This window comes from Protobothrops mucrosquamatus, unplaced genomic scaffold, assembly GCF_001527695.2.
Source record: "Protobothrops mucrosquamatus isolate PMUCROS unplaced genomic scaffold, P.Mucros_1.0 scaffold145, whole genome shotgun sequence".
Taxonomy (NCBI): Eukaryota; Metazoa; Chordata; class Lepidosauria; order Squamata; family Viperidae; genus Protobothrops; species Protobothrops mucrosquamatus.
Genome location: NW_015386511.1, coordinates 214184 through 234074, shown reverse-complemented (window position 1 = coordinate 234074; position 19891 = coordinate 214184). Strand labels below are relative to the sequence as shown.

The 19891-nt window shown below is 37.5% G+C and overlaps 1 protein-coding gene across 1 annotated transcript; it reads right to left on the bottom strand.

Annotated features, from left to right (window-relative positions):
- Window positions 1-380: 380 nt before the first annotated feature.
- On the bottom strand, window positions 381-19539 carry TNFAIP2 (TNF alpha induced protein 2). The gene is made up of 11 exons (XM_029283592.1): window positions 19497-19539; window positions 15697-16309; window positions 13445-13559; window positions 11989-12111; window positions 9783-9883; window positions 9583-9681; window positions 5888-6014; window positions 5073-5195; window positions 3404-3559; window positions 2030-2151; window positions 381-636 (listed from the first exon to the last, which is right to left on the bottom strand). The coding sequence occupies exons 2-11, from the start codon at window positions 16293-16295 to the stop codon at window positions 531-533; spliced, it is 1671 nt and encodes a 556-aa protein (XP_029139425.1). The 5' UTR covers window positions 16296-16309; window positions 19497-19539; the 3' UTR covers window positions 381-530.
- Window positions 19540-19891: the final 352 nt, after the last annotated feature.

Genomic DNA, 19891 nt, shown 5'->3' with positions numbered 1-19891 from the left:
TCATTTAGTGACTGTTCAAGCCTACAATGGCACTGAAAAAAGTGACTTCTTGCGACTGGTCCTCACACTTACTACTGTCACTGCATCCCCATGGTCACATGATCAAAATTCAGGTACTTGGCAACTGGCATGTATTTATGATGGTTGCAGCATCCCATAGTCACGATCATCATTTTTCAACTTTTCCAGACAACTTCCCACAAGCGAAGTCAATAAGGGAAGCCAAATTTGCTTATTACAGTCATGTGATTCACTTAACAATTGCAATGATTCACTTAATAACCGTGGCAAAAAGCCATAAACTCAGATGTGACTCACTTTACAACTGCCTTGCTTAGCAACAGAAATTCTGGTCCCAATTGTCGTAAAAAATTGAGGACTACCTGTATTGGGGGTTACGTTCCATCTAGACTTCACTGTTTTTTTTCCAGGGCTGAGTACTGAGTTACAGAATTATGCCAGCAGTTTTTCCATAAATGAAAACTGCCCCAGTTATCTAAAGGTACCCTGATGCCTGAAAACAGTGATGACTATGGCAGTATGGCATCTCCATGAATCTTTAGCACACTCATAATGTTTTTAAACTCGGCACTGGATAAGGGCTTAATGTTCAAGATGGCACAAAGATGTTTCTTTCTGTATCGGAAAGAGAAAAAAAATACAAAGCATGAGAAATGATAGAGTTAAAGTAGCGAGAAAAATGGTGAGATGAGATGAGAAACAGAAATTTTAGCTTTGCATGCAGTTATAAGGAGCCAGATTGGTGTAGTGGTTAAGGCAGCAGATTAGAAACCGGGAGAGAGTGAGTTCTAGTCCTAACATAGGCACAACGCTATCTAGGCGACCTTGGGTCAGTCTTTTTCTGCCAGCTGTAGGAAGAAGGCAAAGCAAACTACTTCTGAAAAGCCGGTCATAAGTTGAGGACTCCCTGTATACCATCCAACTGCAGCAAATTTTGATATATATTGCATAGGATGGTTCAAGAAGACTCCACCTTTTCTTTCTGCTTCTGTCCTGCCTTGGAGTGACAAAAGATACAGTAAGTGTGGCTTAAATCAGTGCAGTGGAAATGGTACCCTGATGCCTGAAAACAGGGATGATGATGGTAGCGTGGCATCTCCACGAATATTTAGCACACTCATAATGCTTTTAAACTCAGCATTGAGTAAGGGCTTAATGTTCAAAATAGCACAGAGATGTCTCCATCTGTTTCAAAAGAGAAAAAACAAAGCATGAGAAATGAGAGAGCAACGTGGAGAAAACGTTGAGATGCGATGAGAAGCAATAATTTCAGCTTCGGATACAGTTATAAGGAGCCAAACTGGTGTAGTGGTTAAGGCAACAGGTGAGAAACCAGGAGACTGAGTTCTAGTCCCACCCTAGGCGCAAAGCTATTTAGGTGAACTTGAGTCAGTCTTTTTTCTGTCAGCTGAAGGAAGGAGGCAATGGCAAACTTTTTTTAGAAAAACCCTGCCAAGAAAACTCTGAGAATTGGATATGACTGAATGGAAGAAAAAAAAAACCCATTTGTAAAGGACAACAACAGATATTCAAAGCAAATGGAAACACGCTTCAACGTGCCCCTTTCAGCCACAAAAGCAGCACAGGAAAGAAGCATGAATGAAAAAGAAAGCAGCTCAGCAAAAAGTATTCCCCATGGAGAACTCAGTGTTGCTTGTTTTTTTCAGGATAGAAGCTGCATTTCTCATTCTATTATTATTCGTTATACATGGGGACTAATAGAAATTAGCTAAAGGTTTTCAAAACAACAACCACCACCACCAAGAAACTCCAGCTGACTTTTGGAAAAAAACACCTTTGGGACAACCATGACCTGGGTGACTGAGAACCTCCATAGACAACTTTGAGGGATGCAAAAATGGGATTCTGTTGTTTCAAAGGGGATGGTGGGAAATGCATGCATTTTCCATTCTAGTGTAGAAGGTGGTGTTAGTGGCACAAAATCAGAGGAATCAATTGTTATTGGGTTAGTCCTTAAAAATAAATTCGTAAGACTTTCTCCCCTTACTTGATATCAGGATATTTGCTGGCAAGTGCACTGACTTCAATCTTAATAGCGTCTGGATCTTGAAGTCTGATGATTTCAGCCAAGCTTGGGAGAGCAGACTCCAGCCATGTGGCATTAGACCCCTACCAAAAGAAAATACAATGTTTAAATATTTCACTCTGCAAATTCCTACCAATTATAAATTCTCTCACCCATATACTTCAAAATGCTCAAAATAAGAGATGGGCAAACCAAAGCCTCCATGCCCCCAACTTTTTTTTTTTTTTTGCAACCTCCAAAAACCACCTTCTCCCTCTTAGCAGCCTTATTGAAAAATAAAGTAACAGTTTTTATACAGGAAGAGATAATTTTGTAATCATGCTTTTATTTGCTTTATCTTTTCTTTTTGCACCATTGTCTTTTTTTCTTTTTTGTCTGGTTTTTGTTTTTTAATTCTGTATTAGTTAGTGTTAATTGTTATGTTCTATTTAAAACTTTCAATAAAATTTATATTAAAAAAATAGAAGTACACTTTTTCTTGTAAAAGTACAGGTAGTCCTTGACTTACGACCACAATTGAGTCCCAAAATTCCATTGCTAAGCAAGACAGTTGTTAAATGAGTCACATCCAATTTTATGACTTTTTGCCATGGTTATTAAGTAAATCACTGCAGTTGTTAAGGGAATCATACACTTGTTAAGTGAATCTACTTGCCCCATTGACTTTGCTTGTCAGAAGCCAGGTGGGAAGGTTACAAATGGTGATCACATGACCCCGGGACACTGCATGTCATAAATACATGCCAGTTGCCAAGTGCCCAAATGTTGACCATGTGACCATTGGAATGCTACAACGGTCATAAGTGTGAAAATCAGTCACTTTTTTCAGTGCTGCTGTTGCTTTAAAGCAGACATGTCACAGGATGTCGCACAACGTATCGGGACGGTTTTGCCATTGCCAGCAATAGGGTGGGTGCTTTAAAGAGTCATTAAATGAATGGTGGTAAGTCAAGGATTATCTGTAAAAGCAAGAATATATATATTGAACATCGAATAGGTGAAGCACATATGTTTTGCTTAAATAAAACAAATTCCTGAAATTGGAATAGGTGGTACTGAAAATTTCAGCACCACCCTCTCCAATGATGTAACCTGACTATGATAACACCCAAAATCAGAGAATGTTGGCTTGCAAAGCATGTACTCTGAACTGGTGTACAGTTCTTAGGAACTTTTCAGAAGGTCTGCCAAAATATGACTTCACAATTGGCTACCTGAGTTTAAACCTGTTTCTCCAAATCATTTGTTAAACCACAAAGCCTTTTCACTCTGAAGTGAACATTACTGGATGCTCCAAGGTCAACAAGGCATTACAGCACTGGAGTGCAGACTTACATTCTCTGTGCAAAATGTGTACAAAATAGAAGCATGACTTTGAATAAGTTCAGACAACTGATTTTGCTTCTCAGGAGATTTGAGTTTGGTGTACTTCCACATAAGCCTTTGAATGTATTTTTGGATTAGGTGGAGGTGAATTCTTTCCATGATAACCTATAACAGAAAAAGCAGAGGTTAATTTTCTGAGATCAATTACAGGGAAGAAAAAAAAATTCTATTGCCAGAGTTATAAAAATGTTATCAAAGGCTTTCCTGATGTACATAATTGGTTTCTCTTAAGACCAAATGGCTGGGGAGAGGTGTTCTAGACTAATGCTAGGAAACCATTTTTAATGTATTTCCTTAAAAAAAATCTCTTGGGGCTACATATTACAGGAAGTCCTCAACTTACAACCATTCATTTAGTGACCATTCAAAGTTATAATGGCACTGAAAAAAATGACTTACAACTGATCCTTGCATAATATGACTGTTGCAGGATCTCCAGCTAACAATTTCCAGCAACTCCATCCAGAGAGACTAATAGTGAGTGGTCCTGGGAGTCATAGTTGTAGTATCTGGAAGGTTCTATATGGCTCACTTTTAGTCTACACTACCTAGCAAGAACTATACAGTTTCAGATGGTTTTCCAGCACTACCTGGAAATGGTGAGGACTGGAAACTTTGGAATGCATAATATGAAGTCTGCCACCAAGTTACAATAATTGTAGATTATCTCCTGTCTCCTTACTCGGTATATACACTGCAGTTATCTCATTTTATAATGAAAATCTCATATAATTGGATTTAAGTCTATTATTCTTTGATCATTTTTTTGAAAGTATTTGGATGATTGTAATTATGGTTGTGAATGATGAGAAATAAACATTAAAACTGCTTATGCTGCTCCTCGACCAGTTCAAAATCCCATTAACCATCAATTTGATGAGCTAGTAAAAGAAAGGGGTGTCTGTTAAACCAGAATGTCTATTAAATCTGATTGGGATCTAATCATGTATTTTGTATATAATTTATTCATGGCAATTTTACATATTTTATGATATGCATAAAATAGAAATTTAATTTTATACAGGTGTACTTTACACATGCTTAAAACTATAGACAGGATTTATGTATGCACATATTCTGACCTGTGCAGAACAAAATCCTCTATACTGCCTTCTGCTGAGTAAATCAATTCATGAATGAGGGATTAAATGAATGGAAAGACAAGATTTAGAATTGAGCATGGTGTGAATCCTGACAAAAACAAGCCGAAGTCTTCTAGAAGACGAAAAAGAGGCTCCTATGTTGGTTTTACAGAATGGGACTCCAAGTGACATCAGCAGCCTTGATGTCCGCTCCAGAACAGCCTGACCTGGGAAATCTGGAATACTGTCATGTTCTTTTAAAAAATAGATGGAATAAGATTTTTAAAAAGGAAAAACAGTAATTGTCCTACCATTTTGTAATATTTCAAAATCAGGTAAAACATGTTTAACAAGGACAGGTGATAATGGAAAGACATGTGCATGCCATGAAAAGTGAAGTTTTTTTTAAAACCACATTTAACTCTTATTTGTCCATCTCAAGGTTTAGGTTGCAAGAATTGGCTCACTTCATTCTTACTACTAAATTTTGAAAAGCATAAAAATGTTTGCACTTGCAGTTCCTTGTATCAGCTCACCTGGCGATCAGGCGTTTTAAGGTTCTTGAACAGACAGATACGGGGCTCCATGACTGAAATTATTTCATCCATAATGCCACTGCACGAGGCCCATTTCTTTTCACTAAACTTTCTAAAAAGAGGCTAAGGAACAAATTTTAAAAGTTGTTCAGTTTTTTAAAAAGATATTCCCATAAATCTCCTTTCTTTCTTTGAGGAAAAACTTTATTAGATATTTTTTTAAGCACCGTCTAATTCTGCCAGTTTATACATGACTGGTGAAAAAGTACAAACTAAGACACTTTTGCTTTGTCCTTTGTCCTTCATAGCTCAAGCTATCACAGAGTGAGGAAGATGCTCCATTGCTCCCTTAATGCACATTATAATTTATTTATTATAAGTATTTTCATTCAGCTCTTCCCACACAGTCTTAAGATGGTTATAGACTTCTTTAATTACCTTTGTTCACTTTCTAAAAATGTTTTCCTGGGAGACAATATTTTTCCACTGAAGATTAAAGAGCAAGGATAACTATTCCATCAGGGAATGAGTAGTTTTCTGGGAGGCTGACAGACCTGCGGTTATTCTTCTTAATCCACCCCCATCCCCCCACCCCTGCTGTTGCCTTCCAGTGGAAGAGCAAACTATCATAAAACGTTGATTTTTGAAGTATAGTTGGATGAAGGTGCTTTTCCATCCTTAGAACTCCAGAGAAAGTCAACCATTAACCTTCACTGAATGGAGAAGGCAAGTTTCATCTTATGCTTTGCCTCAGGCAGCAAAGGATCTTGAATGAGCTCTGTAAGTAGCTTTGTAGTAAATATCTGTAAGAATACCTGCAACTCTTGAAATAAGGGTTGAAGGAACACACTAAACCCAGTGTTCTGAAGGTCATCAAGTAGGGAAAAGATTTTTGTTTTAACATCACTCTCAGTTGAATCAGTGCTTTCCTCCGTATGGGTCCTGAAAATCCAATTAAAAACGAATTAAAGGTATTGTTCTTCAGCTATTTTAAAACATCAGTTCTTTTTGCTTACAGCAACTTACAAAATCCGGTGAATACAATGCTATGCAATTCTTAACCAAAAAGTATGCATAATAAATGAGAATAATAACAGCAACAATAATCATAATGGTTGCTAATAATAATGTAATCTATTCAATTTAGATGTCGCCCAACTCCAGGCAACTCTGGATAAAGATCTGCATAAATTGCACATGTGTAGCACGTCTCAAAAAAAAGCAACACCTAGCCAACGTCTCTGCTTGGGAGCTAAGCAGAACTGAGTCTAGTTAGCACTTTGAGAGTAAACCTCCAGGGATTCTCAGGGCTATAAGACAAGCTGACTGGCAAATTAAAATAAAATCCAGAACATGAGGCCATGAAGTCATTACAATTGGAAGCTCAACTTGAAGGAAACTCTCCTTTTAGCATTAAATAAAGACGTTCATAACGAGTATTTGAAGCTTTCTGAATCCTGGCTTTTGGCTTTTGGCTAAAAGACTTGCGCTGCACAATCAAGACCACAATTCATCAGCAACCAATAGATATTTATTTATAGAATTTATATGGCTACCCATCTCATGCAACAATCCTAGGCAGCTCACTTTTTCCATATCTCTGCTGTTATTTGGGTTTCTGCAGCCCAGATTTAGTAGTCCTGCATTAGTATTACTGTATTCAAGCAGATGTCTGACAATCAGAATCTCATGAAAGGTTTAGTTCAGACAATTTCAAAAAATTACAAAACCAGAATAAAAGCAATTAAATGGAGAGATCGTCTCTTGTGGCTCCTATTGCCTCTGTTGCAAAAATTCGTGGCTCGCTTTAAGGCAAAGATTTCTATTATACTTGAACTGGGTTGGCTAACAAAGTGGGAAATATAAGCTAACTGCAAATCAGCTTCATTAAAGCAAATGGGTAGGAGACGCAATGAAATTAATTATATGATCTTTATTCTACCATTATAATGGGGAAAACATAATATCTAGGTCACAGGTGCTACCTTGCATAAAATAGTGTGAGCATGTTTAAAAAAACCCTGGACTTTGATGGCATTTGTGGCATGCTGCCCAAAATGTGGGAACTGACCACTTCCCTTACCTTTAGGAGGGAATGTTGAATGTGGCACTAGTATAAGAAATAAGCTGGTAAGATACATTATACCTTCTATCTTACTAAAAATATCATATGAAAGATTGAATTGACCAACTCTGTAATGGGCAGCAGATATTAATATATTTGAACCCATTCGGTGATGACTATGGTACACAGAAGACTGAAATTTGCAATATAAAAGGATTAAATATTAAAAACGATGTATTAACAAAAGAAGTAAGTGAAAGGAAAAAACAGGTAAATTATCTGTGAAAAGAAATGGGAAGAATGTAATAGCCTGAATGAAAGCAGACAAAACATGGGGAGTGGAACTGATAAATATATGCGGAGAAGTGAAACTGTATGTCTAATTGGGGCTACTCTTGAAGAGCATTCAGAAGCTACAACTGATCCAGGAGGCAGTGGCGTGGACAGTTTTGGAAGCCTCCTAGGGCGGCACATGTAACACCAATGTTACACAAGTTGCACTGGATGTTGATCTGCTTGTGGGTATAATTCAAGATGTTGGTTATTACTTTTGAAGTCCTTTATGGCATGGGCCCAGGATATCTGCAGAACTATCTATCCCCAATGGGATTGGCCCACCTCACTTGTGCTGGCAGAAGGGGCCCAATATGGATCCCATAAGCCAAGAAATTTTGGCTGGTGGAATCTAGGAGGAGAGCCTTTTTTTCGCCAATACTTCTGCCCTTTAAAACATCATACTGAGAAGTAAGATCTGCCCACTCAGGAAAAGCCATAAAATCTGGCTATACTGACTGGTATGAGGTCCTGAAGGAGAAGATGCTGACTGGAGGTGGTTGATACACTAACAGAGAAGGCACCACACCCTTCAAACTCTTGTTTTTTAAGCTTATTTTTAGCTCATTCTGTAATTTTAATCCATTTTTATTTATAATCATTGAATGATCGTTTTAATCTTGATGTAAGCTGCTAAGAGTTACCTGGACTTAGAGATGGGCAACAAATAAATTTGATAAATAAATAAATAAATAAATAAATATTATAAAGAGCTATATAATATCAGAAAACATTACATACTTTCATTTAGGTTATTATGAGTATGTATAAAAGTAGATATATCTGTTGGTGACAGTTTCATGTTGCTCTTCATTGAATGGGGACCTGGAAGAATTAAACATTGTGCAACCGTTTCTACAGATGTGATCCATGAGGAAATAATTATTCTGATGGACAACAAGAATGCATGGTGGAAACCAAGTGAGAGCATTTAGAACAGTGGTTCTCAACCTTTTTAATGCCGCGACCCCAACCGGTCGTAAGTCGAGGACTAAACCGGCCGTAAGTCGAGGACTAAACCGGTCGTAAGTCGAGGACTAAACCGGTCGTAAGTCGAAGACTACCCAGCCGGTCATAAGTCGAGGACTTTCCCTGCCCGGGAGTGCCGTGCATGCGTGGTTCTGCCCCCTGCGCCGGCCGAGGCGTAGCTGGCAAGCGGCAGAGACGCAGCAGGCCGACCACCAGCTAGCCCAGCCCAAGGGAGGTAAGGCACCCTCCGGAAAAGGGGAAAAAAATGGCGGACAAAAAAATGGCGGACAGCCTTGCTTGGTGACCCCCATGAAATGGTTGATCGACCCCAAATGGGGTCCCGACCCACAGGTTGAGAACCACTGATTTAGAAAAAACATTTGGCCTTTTGGAGACACAAAAATTAATGAGAACAGTATCTGTTTAGAAACATATCTGTTTGTTCTGAATAAATGGTTTAAGTGTATTCATATCTACACTTGGAAAAAATGAATAATAAATCCTGATTGATTTAATTGTTTATGATGAATGACTAAAAGAATTAGTAAAGGATACATGGATGAGACCAGACTGTTTCATAGATAATTTTCTGATATCAAGGTATGTTTTGGGAAAAAATGGACATGGAAGAAAAGGGGGGGGGGGAAGAAATGAAAGGAACTAGAGCAGGGATGTCACACTGGTGGCCCTTGGGCTGGATGTATCATGTGCAGGCCACACCCACCCCGCTCTGCAAAGGCAAAAAATGTTGCAATACATCACGATATGTCACATGACACGATCGAGTTTGACACCAGTGAACTAAAAGGAAAGTAGAATGATTGTAAATACTATTTGGAAAAAGTATAAGATGAATCTCCTAAGAGAATAGGTAGAAAATGGATGTAAGAAAAGGGTGGGGATGAGGAATTTGCTTGGAAGGGAACAAAAGAATTACATTATGAACTGCTATGGAAATGTGTAGTTATATGCTAATGAGAAATATGAAGAAGAATGCTTGGGGTAATGATGCACTGAAAGAGATTATGGATAAGAAAAAAAATTGAGAAGGTTCAAAATGAAACATTTTGCACAGCCCTACTATGTTTCTTGGTTTTCTAATACATATGTAAGAAATTTGTAGCACTATCATTCTGTTCTTACCGGAAATTCTCTAAATTGTTAATGTTTGCAATGATTATCGCTTCAAAATATTGATTGTGTCTATTTTCTCTAATGAATATCTCCAGTTTTTTCTTGTAGCTAGAGAGATCACAAAAATGAAAACAATCATTAGTAACTTTGCACTGGTATCCAGGCGTGCCATGATATGAAATCACTTTCCCAACAATTTGCTATCTTACCTTTGCAGAAAAGTCAAGAGTTCTTTCAAAAGCAAGGCTGACATTTGGTGGCCCAACACTGGAGTGATTTTCTTAGCAGGCTTTTGTACTTGATAAAACATCTAAAACATCCATCCCCCACAAAAAGAATTAGTAGTTTAACTTTTTAATACACAACTCTTCCATTCTACAAGCAAAATCACAAATGTAAACATTCCCTCCAACAGGAAACCAAAAAGATTTATTAGTAAGCAAAAGGGGATAAACCCAAAGAACAGAAAGAAATGCATACCATTTAAAAATTAAATAATAAAAAATTAATAAAATAAAATAAATAATAATAACCACCACCAACATCAAACATCCAGATCTGCCTATCCCAGGTCCTTGGTAAGGATTCGATAGGTAGACAAAAATGCCAAATCCAGTCTGAACATCTGGCTGACTGTGCGATGATCAATAATAATAATAATAATTCCAGAAACAAATAGACTAGGACTTCTGTTTTTGACCTCCAAATGTTATTTTGACCATGTTTTTCAACCTACTCTTCCATGGCCCATTCCCATCTGATTAGTACTACAAGCTTCCTCTTCCAGGCTGACTGAAACCAGGAAATTCCTAAGGACATTAAAGTGACAATGGATTTTTTGTGACAGTGTCCACACTTCTATTCCAGAATGACAAGGTTTCCCAGTTCTGTAATTAAGTACTTCCTGCTTATGTTATAAGCTGAACTCTGTGACTCCACTCCAGTAGTCAGGAATGTTGAGGACGTGTTTCAGCACACTTTCAAATGAAAAACAGAATAACTTTAATATGGAAACTTTGTTGGGAAACTTTGAAACTGGAATTTTGGAATTTGCACTGGTTTGCTATGTTTTAATGCATATTGTTTAATATTTAAAGCAGATTGGAGCTGAAACTTTTCTTTCTTTAAACCTGCCAAGTTAAAAGTTGCAATAGGATGTGGTTTGTTCCTCTGTGGAGCTGATGCAAAACGGTGAAATCCCAACTGGCTGAAGTTCTACAGAATCTGTAGATGGAGGTAAAGCAGGAAGCAGGTGGTGAAGATCACAGCTTAGGTGGAGGAAGCTTGCAGTGTTATTGGAACATTTTTAGGAAGAAAAAAAGGCAAAAAGCAGCCAAAGTAAAGAGTCAATCAAAAAGTCTAAATCAGAAAGGATGGGGTTGGCAAGTTAGACATGAATGGGTAAAAAGAAGAGTATTATGGACAAGAATCCAGTTGGCATGTCATCACTGCTGGGCATTTGATGCATGTCATCACCTTCTGATCTCAGCCCAGGTTCTCTACCTTCTGTGTCTGCATTTACAACTAATCTCATGGGCAGCCTAGTCAGGACTGGTCCCTTAACTGGAAATCTACATTTCAGTAATTTGCTTGGACGCTTCTTAAAAAAAACCCTCTTAATATAGAGAAAAAAATAATTATTTCTTGTCAGTGAAACTTCACTGTATCAATGTAATCTGCTTGCTTCTAGTAAAACAGACCAAATCTATTTTAGTTTTTTTATCTTTAATTTTCATTCTCACATAAAATGGGGAAAATTATGAATAGGAGACTTCCCAGTGTCTATAGGTCTATGTAGTATTTTTTTGGGGGGGGGGGAATTGTATGAGAATGTGAGTGTCAGAAGAATAGGGTTCAAATCATAGAAAAAATTGGATTTAAAATGGTCCTAATCAAACCCATGGATAAGAACATCTGGAATCTGTTTGCACAATTCTCAATAATAAATCAACCTAAGAGTTTATTAGGCAGTCCAAAGATCTGGAATGAGATGGTTGAATGAAGGAATATTGTAAATGTACCAATGAGCTTAATAGCGATTAGAAAGTTCTACATAAAGCCATCCACCATTTTCAAAGTTTTATTGACTTGCTGTAGTCAGGGTAGAAACAAAAATAGTTTTGCTTTCCATTTTTTTGTCCTGGCATATATTTTCCTTTTAATTCTACCACTGAGATTAGTTGAAAATTACTCTGCCAGACTCAACTATAATAGTGTGCCAGAACTGGGAATGGGCTGGTGGGGGAAAAAAAAAAATCCAGTGGAACTAAGATTGCTCTAAATGTCCAGGAATGCCTTGAGACTCCTTCCACTATCAGGGTAGATCTTTCCAAATGAATACTGTGGTCTTCTGGAACAAATTTTCAGGAGCTGATTGCACAATACGTACATAAACATAAAATACATGCTATTTACCTTTATAGCATCTATTGACAATTCACTATGAAAACAATCATTCAATATCTCTGGTTCTGTCCCTTGCATCCATTTCCTGACTTCAATTTCCAAAGATTTGTCCAGCCAACATCTAACAGAATCCTTTGTAAGATAAGAAGAAAAGACCAAATATACAATTAGCAGCTATCTCTCTAGAAATGCACATATTTAAATCTAATGTGCTCTTAAAATGACTGAATAGCAGCTCTGCTGCATGCTATGCTACAATTCCTCCACTAAATGAAAAAGTGTACATAAACAAGGATTTTGAATGCTGGGCTTCATACACAACTGAGCTACGTAGGGGTTATGGAATGAAAGCTAATACAGAGCCAAAACGGTCCATCTGCAACAAAATGTCTTCTGGAAAGTCCCACATACAACAGTGGTTCCCTTTCCAACTCTGGTAATAGCAGCACCTATAAATATTTAGGAATACATATTAACTTTTCTGTAATAGCCCTTGGCTTCCTACTGTGGTCTGCTGGGAACATGTGAGTGGAAGAAGGACAGAAATCAGCACCAGAGAGCCTTTACCCAATTCTGGGCTCTGGCATCTACAGAGCCTGGGACTGCAAGGAGCAGAAACATCTTTGCATCTACATTCCGAATTGTAAACTGCCCAAGAACAATGAGAAAAGACCTGATAATTGTATCAAAACAGGAATTGCATAGTGAAGAGAGTTCCTCTTTTTTCCATTGTATTAGCAGTGCAGTAGTTGGGGAAACCTGGGCTGGTTTAACCACATCATTCTAAGCTAAAGTTTGTTTTAACAATGGCTTATTAAATAACCCATAATAGCTGTAATGAAATGTGGGAATTAATCTGAAAAACGAAAGAGGGGAAGAAATGCTGCTTAGGGAACAATCAGATAAAAGGAGTAGTAGTCCACAACCGAGCAATGGGCAGAGAAATAAACTTAGAAAGGATCTGCTCTGATTAATCAGTTGGTAAAAAGAGACAGCGGGAGATTTGTACTTTTAGACTTGCAAGATTCCATTAATGTCTCCTTGTAATAAAGTAGGATTAGCTCACCTTGTTGCATTTTTTGTTTGGTCCATTTGGGAAGCTGACAGTAGCTTACAAGCAGCTTACAAACCACAGTGGTTTTGTTCAAATATCACATTAAATCAAAGCTAAAGAAACCAAACTATGGCTTCAGTACATGGGCATGGGGGGGGAAGAAGAATCCAAAAAGACAACGTGGTGGGTGTGAACACAGAATCCAAGCTTTGTTTGGGTTTGATCACAAGGTTGCACCTGCTATCTTGATTTTTTTTTACCTCAGATGAGTGAGATGTGAGAACTCAACTACTTTGAAAAGTGACAAGTTGTATCTACAACTAAAGAACAAATGTGGTACATTGCACAAATTCTTACATGAATATGACAAAGTTGCAAAGCTATGGAGTAAAAAATAACTAGAATTCTTACCACTTCATGACTCAAATAAGTCTGTTCAAGCTGTTTAATCTGTCCCAACGGCAACAAGTTCGCAAGACTAGCTTCATCCAACTCTTTAACTAAAACACTGTTGTTTTTAATGTCCCTGAAATAGCCAAAAAGTATCTCATCAGCTGGTAACATATTCTTTCCTCATTGTTTTATTCAATTTCCCCAAAATTCTCAATATAAAGCAGATGTGAAAGTAGGCTATCTGCCACTGAATGCTTGGATTCAAATGTGAAAACCACCCATATTGTATGACCAATATTTCAAATTTGACTTTTGAAGACTCCTCCTCTTCAAAAAATAATCGATACTGGCAACCTTTATAGGGACAAGCCAAGCTACTGAAACAGGTGGGAAATACATTTGAAATAAACCTTTTAAAAGAAGGCTAGATGAACCCACCTTGCAATAGGCAACAAATATAAAAAGCACTGGAGTTGAATTAGTGGGGAGAACTGAGGACAATTGTTCAAAGTTCATTGAAAACAGATACTGCTTTTGAATATCCATATCCGGTCATTGTTCTATTTCCTCAAACAGTAATTGAGGGCAGCTTACATTTACATATTTTCAAGACTGCCTTTTATGTTACAGCCAAACTTCTTGATAATCCCCATAAGAATCTAAATAGACATAACAACGGTCTCCATTATTGAACAGATTCAACTGTATATCAGTGTAACAGGTAACAATGAAAGATGCATTCTTAATCCTATTCTGATCAACACAGGGCTGCTTTACACCAGCTTAAACTATTTGTTTATCTACCTCAGCATTATTTTCTAGGGATATAATATTTTGTTGATCTCAACTCCAGTAATATTCGTGGTTTTTTTCAATCATAAGTCTATTATAATTTGTTTTTGTTATCGGTTTGTACATTCCTTAAAAATTTGCATGAAAAATGGTATAGATTTTCAGAAGAATGCATTTTCAAATTTCCCTGTCAATGTGCATTTTGACAATTTCCTTTAAGGCAGTGGTTCTCAACCTTTTTAATGCCGTGACCCCAACCGGTCATAAGTCGAGGACTAAACCGATCGTAACTCAAGGACTAAACCGGTCGTAAGTCAAGGACTAAACCGGTTGTAAGTTGAGGACTACCCAACCGGTCGTAAGTCGAGGACTTTCCCTGCCCGGGAGCGCCGCGCATGCGTGGTTCCGCCCCCTGCGCTGGCCGAGGCATAGCTGGCAAGCGGCAGAGACGGAGCAGGCCGACCACCAGCTGGCCCAGCCCAAGGGAGGTAAGGCACCCTCCGGAAAAGGGGAAAAAATGGCAGACAAAAAAATGGCGGACAGCCTTGCTTGGCGACCCCCGTGAAATGGTCGATCGACCCCAAATGGGGTCCCGACCCACAGGTTGAGAACCACTGCTTTAAGGCCTATTTTTAACACATTCTGATGGAATTTTCTCTTCATGCTTCCATTTTTGTACTCATTTTTAATAGGAATCTCAAAATTGAGTGCCAATTACTTTCCAAATCAAGAGGTTACTGGATAAATTACTGGTATGTTTCTGGCATGATTCAAGATGTTGGTTATGACCTATGAAGCCCTACATGGTGTAGGGCCTGATTACGTGACTGACTGCTTATCTTCCGTGACATCATACTAACTAGTTCATCCAACAAGCTTTGGTGGACTCCAAGTCACTTCAGTTAAACAATGTGATCTAACAGGACCACAAAAGTCTATCTCCTCTGGAGTGATGCCTGCATCTGGGATGAGATTCCCTATAATATTTATGCTGGCATTCTAGAAAGCCTTAATAACCTGTTATCCTAGGCTTTAGAGGTTAGTTAGTTGGATCCCTGCTAAATTATATGTAATTATACTTAATCAGACCCACCATCAGCTTTTGTTTTCTCTTTTATTTTTTATAATTATATTGTTATGTTTTATTATTATATCTTTATTAAGAGCCGTGGTGGCACAGTGGTTAGAATACAGTATTGCAGGTTAATTCTGCTGAGTGCCAGCAGTTTGATTCTCAATGGCTCAAGGCTGACTCAGCCTTCCAACCTTCCGAGCTTGGTAAAATGAGGACCCCGATTGTTGGGGGCAATATGCTGACTCTGTAAACCACTTAGAGAGGGCTGTAAAGCACTGTGAAGCAGTATATAAGTCTAAGTGCTATTGCTATTGCTACTGAATGCCAGTTTTATTGTACCTTGCCTGGAATTGATTGGTGTCTAAATTGGTAAAACCCAGATAAAGTATAAATCATTACTTACGTTGGATAGAAATTTTGCACCCAGCTGAGAAGAAGGTAAATGTCTTCTTTGCTCAATTCAAACTCAGCAAACATCTTCATCTGAGATGAAAAGTAATGGTGGTAGAACTTGGCATAAGTGTTGCACACCTGAAAATGCTCAGGGTAATGGTGTTTAATATGCTGCACCACTGTGATCATGTCATCCTTCATAGTCTCACCCATATGCAAGAAATTGTTAGCAGTGGTAGAGAGGTCCTTGTTATCAACCAAAGGAGGTGCTTTCATTCGTTCTTCTATGGATTTCTGGATAGTGTTCCTCCATTCCTCTTTCCATGTTCTGAGCTGCGAATGAATAGATCGCTCCTCCTCCTCCTCTACCCAGTTAATTATTGCTTTCACTGCATTATTCAGCAACTGTGGCTGTGCTGATGCTATGCTGATAGATGACTGTATGATGCTGAGGACCTCTTGATATAAAAGTTCTAATAAATCCTTAATTTCAGTCTGATTGCCTAGTGTTTCTTCATCATTTCTGCTGTCCAGATTGCTGTTGGATTGTTTTTGCATGACAATGAGATGTTGGCTGGCTTCATAAAAATGTTGGCTCTTAATCAGCATTTTGATTTGGTCAACTGGTAAAACAAAGTAGAAACACTATGGTAATATCATGTGACTGATAGGTTACTAATTCATTCAAGTTATATTTCCCCAATTTCAAGTTAAATGTACTCAGAGCAGTTCATAGTCTAAAAGTGTATGTAGTGTTTTTTTCAAGGAGATAACAAATTTAGATTGGCTTCTTAGCTACGCTAAATTTGTTCTCCATGACTTCAAGTTTTCATCTTAAAAAGGAAGAAAAATACTTTCTGAGTATGCTGTGTTGGGATGAGTCTTATCTTTCACAGTGGAGTGGTTGAAGGATCATCCCAATCTTATACTACTTCAACCAAGGAAAACCATGTGAGAGCTCACCTTGATGGCATCTCAGCTAAGAAAAAGAAATCCCACAGGATTTCTTGACTTTAATAAGCTTTTAGTATCATTTTGGACTTATGCTTCTCAAGGATGCAAACTTTCTACCAGTAAAAACTGAAATAAGCAAAGACAAAAGACTGGTTTAGGAGCCTTGTATATTGCTAATTCTTTATTTCCAACTGTTAAAACATTTTCTATTACTTTATTTTGTTGAACTGATCAGCCCAGTTTGAAAATAAATGTAATGCACCATTCAGGAAGTATCTGTTATTCTGGATGTCTACAATCCAAAATATGTCATTTGTAGAGATTTATATCATTTGCATTGTGGCATTATTGTACAAATGGTGCAAATAGCTCTTGATCTTATAAAAATATTGTAATCAATTAAGATCATTTGCAGAATTATATCAATATATAATTTACATGCATTTAATTGCTCTGTCTGGATACAAAGAATTTGCATTCCATGGATACAAAAGTATTTTCTGTTATTTGGGAGTGATATCTGGATCAACATTTTGACTACTGCAAAGTTGATTGCAGTGTACTTCTATTAAACTGTGGTTGGACTGTATCTTAGTCGGGTATAAAGTTGTGTTTCTGATACTCCAAAATCCATTTGATTTTTTTACTGAACTCCTTTATGATTAATAATAATCAAAACAAATCAGGAGCTCACTGGCAGAAGAATAATGTTTTTCTCTGAAGTGTTAATGGGTAGCAGTTGCTCTGTGTCATTTCTATGAACAATGATAAATGATATGTACATCAGCACAATTTTATTGTAAATCTGTGATGCAGCACATGCAAAGACCTGTAAAGAACCGAGACTTATTTTTTTAACCTATATGCTGAACATACATTAAGAGAAGCTGGAGTAGAAGAAGCTGAGCATGGTTTTAAAATTGGAGGAAGAAACATCAATATCGCGTTGTGTTGATATCTGATAGCTGGAAATACAAAGGACCTGCAGGCTCTAATAATACAGGTTAAGGAAGAGAATGAAAAAATGGGACTAAAATTAAATATAAAGAAGACCAAAACAATACCAATAGGTGTTTTAGCTTTAGAACTGATAATGAGGATATTAGGATGTTGAAGTGATAAATAGCTTTTGGCTTAAAAAATTGACCATCAACATTAAAGGAACAAGCAGCCATGAAATATGCTACAGACTGGCACCTAGTAGAGCACCTTGAATACCTTGGAAAGGATATTCTGATGTCATGATGTGTCCATACTTGTCAAGATCAGAATAGTGCAAGCAATGGTATTTCCCCTTGACACTCTATGGAACTGAAATGGTATTTCCCCTTGACACTCTATGGATTTTGGAGAAGCAGAATAGGAAAAATATTGACTCTTTTGAAGGCTGATGTTGGAAAAGACTCCTGAGAATTCCAATGGACAGTCAAGAAAACAAACAAGTGGATCACTGAACAAATCAACCCAGAGTTCTCATTTGAGGCACAAATGGCAGGCTCAAATTATCCTATTTTGGACATCTTATATGAAGACGTAGCTCTCTACAGAAGGCTCTAATGCTGAGAAGGCTGGAAGAAAAGAGAATACAAGGACAACTAGTGGCAATGAGTGCACTGTTGGAAGACTTGAAGGATCAGGTTAGAAGAAAATCTCTATGGTCATAAGAGTTGACGCTGTCCTGATGGCACATAATCAATCAAAAGATTGATAGTAATAATGTCAGGAAAATCTCTTTGGCAAGGAATTCCAAAAGTAAGTGTTATCGCAAGGACCTTCTATCTAGCAGCCAGCTAGTAACTCTGTAGTTGGAGAATCATGGATGAATCTCTTTCTCTATTCAGAGTAGCCTTGAAAAATATCACAACTTCTCTTCTTCTTTCCGCTCCCAATCCTATTATTTTTTTAAATATGTATGCTGTGAAGAATATATTTATATTTAAATATATATAAATATATATAAATATATATATATATATATATGGATCTGGGAAGCTAACAATTAGTAACAAAATTTTAAAAAGCCAAAATTAATAACAGTACCAACAGCATAAAATAGAAAATGAGAACACTCAGAACATCTCACATTCCAATTAGCCATGAAGTGGGCTCACTCACATTATCAAGGCCTCAGGCCAGATGGTAAAATCAGGTTTTAAATACCTTGTGAAAGGGCAGTGGGTGAGTGGGTGGGTGGACAGGGGATATTTAAAAGGGGATGATTTCAGGGTAGGAAGATAATCCAGAGAGCATAAGTCTGTTTTTAATTGATCCCAGTGGAAAAATTGTGGTAGATATTAAAAACACATTTCTGAAAGTTAATAACAGTTTGACATAGGGACACTTAATTAAAAGAAAATGTCTTCTCTTTTGTGGATCATGTCATTCCTTAGGGATGAAAAACGTTCATATATCATGCATCAAGTATCAATTGGACCTGATAGTCTACATTACCGTCCTACTCTATCAAAACCCCACTAACTATTTCAAATGTCATTTTCTTGCATGGTGGCAGATATAATTTTCTAAAACAAGAATGAAATTTTCAAGATGTCTAATTCTAGTGAAATTTCAGCCAATTCACTTTTGAAATTTTGTATTTCACCATTTAATTAAAAACATTTTCATTTTTGAGATTCTGTGGATACTTTTGAGTGCTTGATGCCTACCTTGCCAACTCTTCTTGTAAATCTACAGCTGGGACAATAATATATAGCAGGGGTTTCCAAACCTGGCTGGCTGAGGAATTCTGGGAGTTGAAGTCCACAAGTCTTAAAAGGTACCAAGTTTGGAGACCCCTGAGATATAGCAATATATCTCATTATATACAGGCTGTCCTTCCATATGGTCATTCTGTACCTGTAACTGGTTGACAGTTTTCCTCCTGAGGTTTCTTTTCTTTTCTTTTCCCACCTTTGTCAAAAAAATAATGAACACTTTTTTTATTAGTCCTTTTTTATGCTTGTTTTTTTTTCATAAAATTATTATTTTTAATTGAACAACAAGTACAAATGATGCATCTACATACACTAGCAAGAAATAAAAATAATCTTACTCAAAACATTTTCGGATACGCTCGGCAGTCCCCGCCCTGCCTCCCTCCTCATCCACTTTCCTCTCCTTCCTCCCCCTAAACCCACAACCTCTCCTCCTTCCTTCTTGCCACCTCCCTACATCCCCTCTGCCTTCTTAACCACCTCATCGAGTGCAGATTGGGGTACTAGCCGAGCATATCCTCTTATTAATACAATTCC

Excerpts from the sequence above, each read along its gene's own strand:
- TNFAIP2 (XM_029283592.1), bottom strand. The coding sequence starts at position 16,295 with ATGCTGATTAAGAGCCAACATTTTTATGAAGCCAGCCAACATCTCATT. Across the intron at positions 9,884-11,988 it reads TGTCAATAGATGCTATAAAG|ATGTTTTATCAAGTACAAAA; the intron begins GTAAATAGCATG and ends TGGATGTTTTAG. Across the intron at positions 637-2,029 it reads AGCAAATATCCTGATATCAA|AAAGAAACATCTTTGTGCCA; the intron begins GTAAGGGGAGAA and ends TTTCCGATACAG.